At 36.6% G+C, this 13111-nt stretch overlaps 1 protein-coding gene across 5 annotated transcripts in view; it reads right to left on the bottom strand.

The window, feature by feature from the left end:
* NAV3 (neuron navigator 3) overlaps positions 1–13111 on the bottom strand; it is a 599001-nt gene that overhangs the window by 24418 nt on the left and 561472 nt on the right. For 4 of the 5 annotated variants that reach the window (XM_081248291.1, XM_081248290.1, XM_081248288.1 and 1 more), the window contains 6 exons: positions 11208–11329; positions 10219–10239; positions 9367–9539; positions 7637–7790; positions 5974–6148; positions 934–1031 (listed from right to left, as the gene is read on the bottom strand). In XM_081248291.1, the coding sequence (XP_081104417.1) occupies positions 934–1031; positions 5974–6148; positions 7637–7790; positions 9367–9539; positions 10219–10239; positions 11208–11329 (743 nt within the window). The remainder of the gene's footprint in view (positions 1–933; positions 1032–5973; positions 6149–7636; positions 7791–9366; positions 9540–10218; positions 10240–11207; positions 11330–13111) is intronic. The other variant, XM_081248289.1, reaches the window with a different exon arrangement.

Consider the following 13111-nt stretch of genomic DNA (forward strand, 5'->3'; position numbering starts at 1 on the left):
ATTGTAACTGGGTCAAAATGGACATGCATACTTTTAAAAGCAGTGCTTTTAAGCAGCTGCTTTCAAATCAGAGATCATTAGACTATCTAAGCTTTACTAAGACTATTACAGTCTTTTACATAAAGACCCACTTCGGAAATTCAGGCACAGATTTGCAGCTCAAGCAGAAATTTTATGACATTAGAATTCTTGGAATATATGCTCAGTGTAAAAATTCACAATTGCTCGCTCACTTTTCAAACTTAAATACTTCAATTATCTTAAAATTCTAAAGATTTTTTTGTTTTTCTGTCTGATAAAAAATGTTTGGATACTTACAAATTTGTATTTTTGGCCACTGAACTACAATTTCAACTTGAAATAATAGTTTTAGTTTCAAGAAGAGGCTAGGGTCAGAATGGTATTGCCAATTTGAAGGCAATATTTGATTCCAGAAAAATTAGAATATTTGCCTTATCATCTAAGACCTTGCTTTAAAATGATACACACAAGTAGTGTCAATGGAATTTGTCATACCGAGTTCAATAAAATATATCTTTCCAGTTACTAGAAGAGCCATATAACTTATAGTCTCTTCTTTGTACAAAGACCATCTTGGCAGCTCTAGCAACATGTTACTATACATCATAAATATCACCTGTATTTAGTTAGACAAAATGTTAATGTCAAAGGAAGCAATGTGCTTTTTTGGTTTTAGAAATGAGGGTGGCTGACAACCAATACTGTTTTCAGTGAATGAACATGACATACTGAGACACATTTTTACCTATAGGATGATGTCATTTCTTTTGAGTCTCTAACTTTCATGCTTTTATAATAGATTAGGCCAATGCCAAGACAAACACTGCTGATAGTACATTTACGACAAATACTTATTTGGTTCATGGTCATTCTCATCTTTTAGTGATAAAGAACTTAAGGTTAAAGAAATACCTTTGCTCGACCGTAGCCCTTGCTTATGGAGACTATAATTTTCACGCTGCGGCCATCTTTATGTCCGGTTGCATCACCAGCATCATCGAGCAAAATATCTACCAAATTTTCAAAGAAACATACACAAACATACACACATACAATAGAGTCACATTAGCTTGGATTTCTTTACTGTCATCGTTTTCTCCCTCATAGTTTTACATCTTTCAATGGGAATATTCAGATTTTCTGCCACCCATGCTAACCTAACTGGTTTGAAAAACCTCAGCTTCCAAGAAGATGAGTGACTGTGTTGGGTTAAAGTTTCCATCTAAGAATTTATTTCTCCTTCCAAAGATCTTCACCCAAGTGTTGGGCACCCATTGCATTTAGATGAGGAAATAAGGGGTTCCTTTTTTCTATTATGCACAGGTCTGAGTAATACCTGAGTAATAGTCAGTTACCATTATAACCGTGACAAACTGAAAAGCAATCTGGTTTTTCTATCCAACCGAAAACATCCAAGCTCATCACCCATGTGATTATGAATGCGAAGGTGGTGAGACTGACTGTTCAACTGAAATGATTTTCAAGAATTTGGCACATTCTCTGCTATATGACTACTCACCTCGTATCTACAATTTTAGGTAATGTTTTGAATTTCAACCACAGCATTATACTTCCCCGCAGAATTATATTAATTATTGCTTTCCTGTTCTCTTTATGCTTATAGCTTCAAAACCAAAATAATACTTCTAGTAATCAGCTAAGAGTTACAGAAGCATGATAAAGCTAGCTAACCTTTAACCCACCAACCTTAAAATGTGATTAAAGATTAATTTTCAAAATATATTATATGAGATTAATGTCCAGTTTGGAGAATGATTAAGGCAAACTATCCCACATATATGTTTTCCTTTGACAAGGATGCTATTATGTTTAATATGAAGATAGTTTTCTGGGGACAAAGAAAACTTGGTTACATGTTGAAGAGCACATGTGCCTGGTGACAAGAGGACTCAGCTGCTCAAAGTGTAAAGTTAGAGAGCCAAGGACTGTGACTGTACCATTATAGAAGCAACAATTTCATCAAGTGCCTTCTGAAAATAAAATGCTTCTATTATCTTAATAATTAGGAACATGCAATTCTGCAAAGGAAGGAGTTAAAAAATGCCATAACACTATAACAATCAAAAGCACATTTAGAGTTTAAGGAATATGGAGGTTTTTTGCTAGAAATTTTTAAATTGTCAAAGACAATCTCCCTTACTGAAATTTATTTATTTATTTTTTACTAGATTAACATCCTCCCAGTCTCTCACCATTTTTCCTATCCAACTCAAACCTCTTCCTTAAGTGTCATTTTAATTCTCTTCTTGCTCTTTTTCTCAAAAGTTTAAAGTGGCTTATCGTTCACATCTAAATATCTTGTAATTCATGACCAAATTACCTCTTTAGTACTTTGCTCAATTATTCATAACTTCATAAATATTCAAAAATATTTATTTTAACTAACAGTTTATTAAGCATCACAGAAATCAGGAACTGTGGATTTCCCTGCTGGCGCAGTGGTTAAGAATCTGCCTTCCAATGCAGGGACGTGGGTTCGAGCTCTGGTCTGGGAAGATCCCACATGCCACGGAGCAGCTAAGCCCGTGCCCCATAACTACTGAGTCTGCGCTCTAGAGCCCGCCAGCCACAACTACTGAGCCCGCATGCTGGTACTACTGAAGCCCGCGTGCCTAGAGCCCGTGCCCCGCAACAGGAGAAACCACCGCAAAGAGAAGCCCACACACCACAACAAAGGGTAGCGCCCACTCGCTGCAACTAGAGAAAGCCCAGACACAGCAACCAAGACCCAACGCAGCCAAAAATAAATAAATTAATTAATTTTAAAAAAAGGAAAGAAAGAAAGAAATCAGCAACTGTGCTGGGCATTGGGAATGAATACCATGGTGAGAAGGAAGATGAATTCCCTGCTCTGTTGGCGTATACATTCTCAACAAGGTAATCTTGAATGTTTTAAGTGCTTTAGCAAAATGAATACAGTAGTTAAGAGTCAGGCACTGGAATCATCCAGATCTGGGATCAAATATTAGCTCTATCATTTATTGGATGCATAATCTTGAAAAATTATCATAATCACTTTCTTAAGTCTTGGTTTCCTCATCTATAAAATGGGGCACAAAAGCACCAGCTTTGTAGGGTTATTGAGAACATAATAGAAAACACTCTTAAAGCACTTTATCCTCCGTGTTTAGTAAGTTTACCTGTTCTAACCATTACTCCTTTTCTCTGTGTGTTTATTCTAACTCCTCGTGTTGACAGTGGAAGGAGCACATCATGACTCACTCTGGGTCCCCCCTGCCCCCCACCCAGTACATTGACGGGATGGTCACCTGAACAAACAACTCTGAGTAAAAACAAATAACAGCCAGTTTGAAATAAGGGTTCTCTGTGTTGTTTTATGGAAAATAAGTTAGAGTCCTCTGTCAACATTTTGAAAAACGATTTGCCATTCTGGTTACAGTCAAGTGAAATTCTGACAAAAACTGAAGGTTTTTCAAACTTCTGTCTTCACTGGATGTATGGAACATGCACTATTATTTCAGGAACTGGACATTTGTCAATTAGTCTCTCTCCTGCCTACTTCTTTTTTTTTAAAAAAAATAATCATGAACTCTAGAAACCTTTTCTATTAAAAAGCCTCAGCATAAAGGCACTTTTGATTTCCAATTTTGAACCCACTAAACGAGTGAAGGCAAAGAAAACTTGACTTGAAAAGTATCCTAGTCAAGTGATGTCAAGTGATTTACATTTTTCTTGCTAGTTCAGACACAAGTATCGCTATTGAAAAATAGTTGAGGAAATAAAATAATATAGGTCTAAAAATAAACCATGAAATGGGTAATTATAAAGCACATTTTTGAAAAAAAAAAAACCTCTCCTCACCAAATTGCCCCAAATTCTGAACCATGGCCATCAGTTAGATGGACACAGAAAATGTAAATTAATTTCTTTGCTTTTATATTTATCTTTATGAGTCCTAGTCTTTCCTAGACATTAATTTTGGTTTCATTTTTATATGGCTGTTCTTCCTAAACTACCTTCAGTACTAAATTTGCCTCCTTCAGACCTTATCATATTTCCATAGGCTAAACCAAAATCATGTAACAGGCAGGAAAATCCCACCATTAAGCCATCCTATAAGGTACCAGTCCTTTTCTCTCCTTAGAAGTGAAGCTCCAGGACATAGGCAGGCACTGACTGCCATTAGGTGTGGATCCTACCTCACCTCTCTCAGGTTCATCACCGACAAGCCAATGTATAGGATGTGACTCAGGACTCTCAGATTCTATACATTTAAAGTTTTTGTTCTTTCTTTTTCCCCATCTTTTGAAGAATGTGGATGATAACACTTCATAGACAATTTACACATTCAAGTTATTACTATATTTCCATAGTTTTATTTTACCTAATGATTTATAAGTTCACTTAATTATGACAGATCTATTTTTTCTTAGCTACTAATATTTCTTTTACTTGATGTGTATTCTCAAAATTCATTTTCCTTCCCCAATCCCTGCCAAATGGTATAAACGTTGTTTTCATGAACTTCAGGAAATTCCTACTTGCCTTTTAGTTTCTAGTTACCTTTTACAAGAAGAAAGCAAGTATGCATTTGGGCCATTCATTTTACACCATGAAGGGCAGATATAATTAGTAGAATTTTAAAAATTCTGACCTTTTAGAAGCAAGAGATATGATTCATTAAAATATCATCAATATCAGCTTGCTGTATTTCTGTTTCTTTTCTTTTTCATTTTCATCTTTATCTTTTTCTATATTTTGGTGTAATTTAAGGCAAGCCGTGAAGTTTCTCAATTCTATCATGGGATCTAAAATTGCCCAGGAACATGTATACATATTATTGGTTTCCAAGCGTCATCTAGTGGCTGTGCTTTGCAATCACTGCAGATCCTCATGTAAATCTTTCCTCAACTAAGTCTTATATACACAGAATGATTCGAAGCCATAGGAGCAGTTATACTTTATAACTGAATAGTTCATCAGCTATTAAGACAACATTATGCCATATGATTCTATTTGCAATTGAATAAAACTGTACCCTTGTTCCATCATTAGTACCATTGAATACAATAATAGAATCCATTGTGTTCTTTTTGTTTGCTGAAAATCTAATAGAGCTGCAGTCTGGATGATGTAGTAGCATTATGTTCGCCCTGGGTCACATCATGCAGGATCATCTAGTCAAATTTAGGGATAGGTCCTGATATACGTGTATACGGGCTTCGTACACTTAAAACACTATCAAATTGCATGGGGTTCTGAGTATTATATTCATTAGTACTAACAATCATCACTGAGAATATTACTTTTTCATCCTATTTGTAACCCTGGAGGAAGTACTTCTCAAACACAAGTAATTGTTTTAAAAAATGATATGAAAACCGTATCTCTATGTCTTTTTACTCTTTCACACAGAATGCTCTTTTAAAATGATAATGAAGGGGTTTCCCTGGTGGCACAGTGGTTGAGAGTCCTCCTGCCGACGCAGGGGACACGGGTTCGAGCCCTGGTCCGGGAGGATCCCACATGCCGCAAAGCGGCTGAGCCCATGTGCCACGACTACTGAGCCTGTGCTCTAGGGCCCATGAGCCACAACTACTGAGCCCGTGTGCCCCAACTACTGAGCTTGAACTCTAGAGCCCGTGCTCCGCAACAAGAGAAGTCACCACAATGAGAAGCCCGCACACCGCAACGAAGAGTAGCCCCCGCTCTCCGCAACTAGAGAAAACCCGTGGGCAGCAATGAAGACCCAACGCAGCCAAAATTAAATAAGTAAAAGAAATTAAAATGATAATGAAGTAAAATAAATTTATAAGAGGAAAAAGGACTATTTCTGAGAACTAGGCCGTTAACATTTTAAAGAGGGTATGGGTGAGAGCTGCAGCGGGTAAGGGTCTCCAAATTCGAGGTCTCCAGGCTTGTGAAGTCAGAGGCATGCTTTGATTCAGGCAGGCATGTGCACAAAATCACCTGAGGTAACAGACTCCGTGATGTTCAAATTGTTCAGAGAGAGTCCTAAGGACTGGCGTGAGGATGAGGAGGAAGTGCTACTTGCGGACTCAGACGGGGGCCGAGCTGGCTTCGCAGCGTTCCCCGTTTCTGCTTTCAACCGGTCGTTTTCAGCCTTCAGTATTTCAATCTCATTCTGTTGTGAAGATGGAAAACATGAAAAACATAGAGCTAGCTTGACTGAGAAAAGGGTACCAACTCTTTTAACAGGGTTAATCGGTTCATTTATTAAATAAACCATGTGGTGAGATATTAAATAAACAAACATAAATTATGAAAACAGGATTTCCTTCCAAAGAAGGAAAAGTAATTCCTTTTTCTGTCTCTCACATACACATGTTCAGCTATTCACAAATACACACACTAACCAGTAGAATTTTTTATAATTTTTAAAAAATCTATCATATATTTGAGGAGTTTTCCAAATATGACATGGTCTTATGTGAATTAAGAATAACATAATTGAAAAGTTCATACCATTCCTCATTTTAAAAGTAAACATACACACTACTACATATATAAAAATAGATAATCAACAGGGACCTACTGTATAGCACAGGGAACTATACTCAATATTTTGCAATAACCTATAAGGGAAAAGAATCTGAAAAAGAATAGCTTTTTATATCTATATCAATCTATATATGTATATATATATTCAGTTATATACATATAACTGAATCACTGCGCTGTACACCTGAAACTAACATGACATTGTAAATCAACTATACTTCAATAAAATAAAAAATTTTTAAAAACTTAAAAAAAAATTTTTAAATGAAAGTAATGTTAACATCTCATAGAAAATAATGCCGTTTGTAATACTCTGAATTCAGGGAGAGTTGAAAACCACAGTAAAACAAAAGTAATATAAATAAGGTGATTTAAAATTACCACCTCAGAATCCTAGCTAACGTCTGAAAAAGTTTTTGTTCCTTCAAAATGGGGCATTAAGCTCATAAAAACAACACAAGCCTATTGGTGAATATCCATTGGCAGATGAATCTGCTCAGCAATGAGCTTTTCCTATTTCAGTCAGCTGTGGTACCAAGTGATTACTGGTTGACCATAATAAAACGAAAACTTAGTCTGAGCACAGACTGATCCTGAATTTAGCCTTCAGATGCTTCCAAAAAATAGAAAAGCTTTACTTCTACAGATGGCATTCTACATCACATTTACTTTCATATTTAGAGAGCTTGTGTTATATTTCTGTTGATTCCTCATTACATTTGTTTTTCAATAGAAAACAGGTAAAGGTGTTTGAAAGTCAGATTTCAAAAGAATAGGAAAAAGTTACCATAAGGGTAAATCATGGAAAAGTGAAGAAGCAAGGGCTGTAGTAGTTTCTCTAAAACCTTAGCTCTCAGCGAATCCAATCACTAGTACAGTGCCTTCAATGGTCCTTGAGTGCAACTGGCCAGTTTGCACTTCCACTTCCAAACCTGGATTTGACAAAATTCTCCATCCAGTACTGAGAAATGAGGTGCAGAGACTGAATAAACAGAGTGCATTTCCAAAAAGGATTTAAACATGAGATTTGTTTTTATAATAACTAAGAGAAGAGAATAAGCAGCATTTTAAATCTCTCCTGTTTGTTCCCTGAAGGTGCTTTCGGACCGACCTGCATCCGGTTCATGGCTTCCCGGATCTGATCGAGATGATGAGCAGAGCTGAGGGCCTCCAGCCGAATATCCGTTAATTTTAATTCCTTTTCTCTGAGCTCACTCTTCAGCTGCAGAATTATCTCTGCCTCAGCCTCTGTGCATTCACAGATCCTGAAGAAAGAAACAAGCACAAAATCAGTGGCTGGGGAAGCCAGAGGATTACGAAAGGCAATGTTTCTTTTAAAAGCTGAACTGCAATATCATCCAGCAGGTACAGAGATTATTTGCTGCTGGCAATACCTAGAGAAAAGGAAAAAGAGTTTTACAGACAATAGTACATTCACAGGTTCAAAACTGAAAATAGTAGCCGTCTCTTTTAATCTTTTCTTCCTATTTTCTGAAGTTTAAAAACAATCTATCTTTACTGTATATAAAGTGATCCTCAAAATTCCCTTGTTGCTGATGTTTATGGAGCTGAAAAGTCATAATATTACTACATCTCATTCTACCATTTTTCAAGGGACTTGAGCCTCTATTTGCAACAAACATGAAATTTGTTTAAAGCAAAGTTCTTATGTCCTTAAAATGTTGACTTCTTGTTTTGTAAAATTTTGCAAAGAATAACCTTATTCGTCACAATACTATCTTCAGGTTACGATAAAATTCAATATAAATATTGTAGAAAGTAAATCAGGGAGATTAGTTTTGGACATTTAAATAATGGATGAGTGGTATATAATCCTCCTGGGAGGCTCAGCTGATTTAGGAGATCAGCTCATGAAACTGAATCACAGGTTTCAACCCCAATGAGCAGGCTAGTTGGGGGCTGCTTGAAGGTAATATACATTATATCCTATTGTTGTTCTGTAGACAGCTTCGTAGGAAGTATGTCAAAAGAATTTGTTTTATGTTACTGAATATCTTTTCCATTTAAGATGTGAGGACTAACTGCTGGTCACAAAGTGATAGTGCTATGTTCTTTCCTCTAAGTCAGGAAATTATACAGGGTGTACAAGGGTCTTAAATGGTTCTATTAGTGGCCCTGCTTTCTATGAGTTCTGGGTGAGCCCGTGTCTTGGGCACACAAGGAAATCTCATTTAAATAGTATATAGAACAAAGAGAGTTATCAGAGCGCATGTTTTACATTCTAAATGGTTTATTCTTTCTTGTAACATCAACTAGTGGGATGCTATAAAAAAACATTATGCTAGATTATCTAACACAATTAAAGGAAAAAGGATTGAAGTTTGGCTGGAGGAAACCAAATTTTACTTCCAAAACAGGAGGACAGAGAAGGTAGTCATTGTTGAAATGCATGCGAGTGATTTTAGAAAAAGCAAGAGTGAACACTGCTTAGGTTAGAACCAGGATCTTTGCAGTTCTCATGCATCACACTCCATTTTACCGGGATCTATGCTTGTAGATCACAGGGCCATTTTGCCGTTTCTTTGGTGGCCAGACAAGGGGTAACCTGCATTTAATGCACAGTTAGACAGATCCATGGACAAATGCAAGTGAAAAGAAGTGAAAATAATAACTTAGAAAAGGGGAGAATGAAATCAAGAACGCTCAATTTCTAATGTATGGAAAGCAGAAGAGAAACAAATGCTGTCTGCTATTCTAAGGAAGATCTGAAAATAATCGGTATAGAGGTGGTGCTGCAGTTCCATGTAGAACACAGACCTAGGCTTGGCCTCAAGTTGTCTTTAACAAATACTTCCGCAACCGGCAGAGACAGTGACTTACGCTGAGGCGGACTGCGAGGGCTTCATGGAGGCTGGACCACAGTCACCCGCATTGTGGGGCAACTTGGGGGACGCTGGAAGGGACGAATCAGTAAGCTCTTCAATGTCCGAATGTGAGGATGGAGGCTTGGTGGACTTTTTCTTCCCAAAGGCTTGTTTGAATGAGCTTCTCAGCTGCAAGAAGGACAGAAATTACCTTCCTTGTCTATTTGCACTGGGGGCATCTTGCTTTGGGCCGTTAGTTTGCAGGTGCCATCCTAGCCACTGCCTGGGGTCAGTATGTATAAGCAAAGGATTAACAGCTGCAGCACAGTATCTCTAAAAAAAAAAGATACCGTGTTTTGTGTTTTTGTTTTATTCTTGTATTAATCCAGCGCAGCGCAAACATGGAAGGCTTTTAAACAGTGCAGGGTCAAGGGCATGGCTGTCAGAACACTCATTTAAAACGAAGTACCTTGAAGGGATCTCCGTTCAGAAGGCTCCTCTCTTCAAGGCAATTCGTTTTAAATGGCTGCTTAGGCGCTACAGTCAAGTCAGGGCCTGCTGACAACATAAACTTAAAAAGCAAAATGAAATCAAATTCACCTAACACTTCATTAATTGTGAGTTTCTATTCAAAATTTCAGTTCCCGGACTATGAGAAACCAGAGTTGGTATGCCCTACAGCGCTATGCAGAAAGTGGTTTTACTTCTCTTTAAAACTGGAGATTAAAATGAAAAGACACAAAGAAAAGACATACAAGGTAATCTGTTTTTAAAAGGTATAAAAGCCTCCTGCCAAAATGAATAGCATTCATGCCAAGGGTGGGTATTTTTATAGATGCATGCCAAATTGTCCATGGTTTATATTCACCTCACTTCCTCTAGAGTTCACCTTGCAGAAACATGAAAGAGTGTGGAATTACAAATCAAGGGAATGAAGGCTGATCAGTATTTTAAAATATTACCTGCATAAACATTTTTTTTAAAACAGAAAAGATATTTCGCTCATTATTTACAGAAAGCACTCCAGTAAAATCCTCTGCTAGTTATATTTTGGATTTCATCAAGAGTTCTACTTATTTAAAATCTACTTTTCTTGCATGGCATTAAAATAAATCCTTTACTTCATTGTTTTGAAACATTTTGCAGTGATAGCGTCTTCCCCTCAGTTTTTCAGCAATTATTTAATATCAATTCTATCTCTAGCAAACTTAAGGGACAGTTCTGTTAAAGTACATTTCTATATTTATCCTATGTTCTTTTGATAAAAATACATATAGTTGATTTCTTATACAGTGACACTTTATTCACGCTATAAACCCTGTTGATGCAAGGGGTGGAGAGGCTTTCAAGGTCTCTTCTTTCCCTTTTACTTTTTTTATTCCATTGTTTTCTCCACTTCCTCCATCCACCAGCACCACCACCATCACCACCATCAGCATCACCATCATCTTTTTCTTCTTCTTCATCTCTACCTCCACAGTAAGCCCCTGCTCGGAGCCATTTATTTACACGTTACCCTATTTTTCTTTACAGTATCTCTATAAAGTCAGTATTGATTATCCAATTCTTACAGATGAGAAAGTTTAGTCTCCCCAAAAAGGTGAAGTCACTTGCCTAAGATCCAAATAGTAAGTGTCAAAGTTGGGATTCAAATCCAAGTTTAGTTAGTGCCAACTCCAAAACATTTGCTCTTCGGCACCATGCCGCCCTAATCTTGGTGATGAGTGTAGCCTTTGAGGTGTCAGTCACTTGAATGAGACACTGTAAACTGCTGTGGATCTCTAAAGCCCAAAAGGAAAAAGCCTGACTCACTGTGCAGTAATAAGCTTCTGAATTAGATGAATGCTAATGGCTTACCCAGTTTTTCTTTTTCTTCTTCTTGGAGTCAGCATCGTTACCACTGCCAATGCTGGAATGGCTTGTGGCACTGTTGATACTAGAAACGCTTTCGGAGGAATGCTGTCTTCTGATGCGGAGATCTAGCCACAGATAGACAGTATCACGTTTACTCATAAAAACTTGCAATCTGAACAAACAAGACTTTTAGGCTTTCTGAGAGGAAGTCCTCTAATAAATGTCAACATGGCTTTGTACAGATTATTTCGATGCAGTTTTGGTCTTATAAGCTTAATAAAGTACAACCACATTTGCTTTAATTAACTGGGTTATCTGTATTAAGATTCGATGGGAATCTCAAGTAAGTCTGTAGCACTGGTGTTTTAATGAATTCTGAGTTTTGTCCCAAAATGAACTGCTATGCTAGTGATTTTTACTGAATACCTGGATCAAACAGCACTTCCAAAATGATTTATTCCAAATGATTTGTTCCATGGAGTAAAAGGAAACTCTTAATAGCATGATAATTAATTGTGTGTTTTTAATATTTGTCCTTTGAATAAAGCTACCGAAGCCAAATATATTAACTCTCCATTTCATGGAATCATACCCAGTTAGAGCCAAAACAAACCTTGCAAGTCATCTAAGCACTTCATACCACAGATGGAGCAATTGAAGTGCAAAGAAGTTAAGTAACCTGACCAAGGTCAAAGAGCCAATGGGGCGAAGGTCCTCAAGAGAGAATGTGGGTAGACTGCATTTGTGAATTAAACAGAAATCAGACTTAAGACAGTACAATTCTTCCATCATACCCCTAACCCCTGTCCATGACTTGGAAGAGTAATAGTAGTAACAATAATAACAGGTAATAATAAAGTTAGCTTTTACTACTCTGCTCTGGGAGTACCTAATTTTAAAGCAAACCACTGAAATGAGTGTAATTCTTAAATTTTCCCTGTGGTCACGTGGCTGAAAAACAGTGGAGCCAACTTGAGACTTAGAAGTATCCTACTGTCTATTGTACTAATTGCCAGGTGATATGGCCTCTATATACTCCTAAAAAGCATGGAGTGCTTCTCTAGATAATAAGGTATTTTGAAGAGGATACCATTTGATACTAAATCACTTTTGGAACATATTCACTTACTCCATACAATCAGCTTATAATATAAGATTTATTTATAGTCATTAAAATGAAAATTGAAATGATTTCTACTCACAGTGAACTTAAGTGTTAGTGGAGACACTAGTAATTCATCAAATTATTTTAAGGTCAAATATGCTTTTAGGCCATTTCTATTGTCATATATAATTGGTATCAATGCATATTAGCCAAGCAAAAAACTCTCAGTGGAATTTATAAGATGTCAGAAATTATTATATAGCTTTCAAAAAGTTCCCATAGAAATAATAGTATATAATCAAAGCTTTGCAGTTGACTAATTTAACAGTAAAATGACTGATGGCAATGGAACTGTAACTGGTTACTTTCAAAACATACAATAAATAAGTATATGTGTGGGTGTATAATATGCATATACATGCCTCCATCCTTAATCTCATGTACATACATACCAATAAGTACTTTAAGTTTTCCATTAAGAGAATAACCATGTTGAAAAATTTTACAGGAGGGTAAAACCAGAGCTGTTTTTAAGAATCCCCAGAGTTTGGTCCAAAAGTATATATTTTTTAATGATGAGAACATTTACTGTTTTTGCATGCCCAAAACATTACCAGTACCAAAATCTAAATCAAGGTATTTATGTGTGTTGCTTTGATTCAACAATAAAGGAGCACAGTATCCCTTAATCAACTAATATGGAAATTATATGAATAAGCAATAAAAGAACATGTGTAGGTATCTGTGTTTTAAATTTCTGCTACAGTTGGCTATAAGCTTTTCTGAACAAGATTAGTATTTG

Source organism: Mesoplodon bidens (genome assembly GCF_964165515.1).
Source record: "Mesoplodon bidens genome assembly, chromosome: 11".
NCBI classification, from domain to species: domain Eukaryota; kingdom Metazoa; phylum Chordata; class Mammalia; order Artiodactyla; family Ziphiidae; genus Mesoplodon; species Mesoplodon bidens.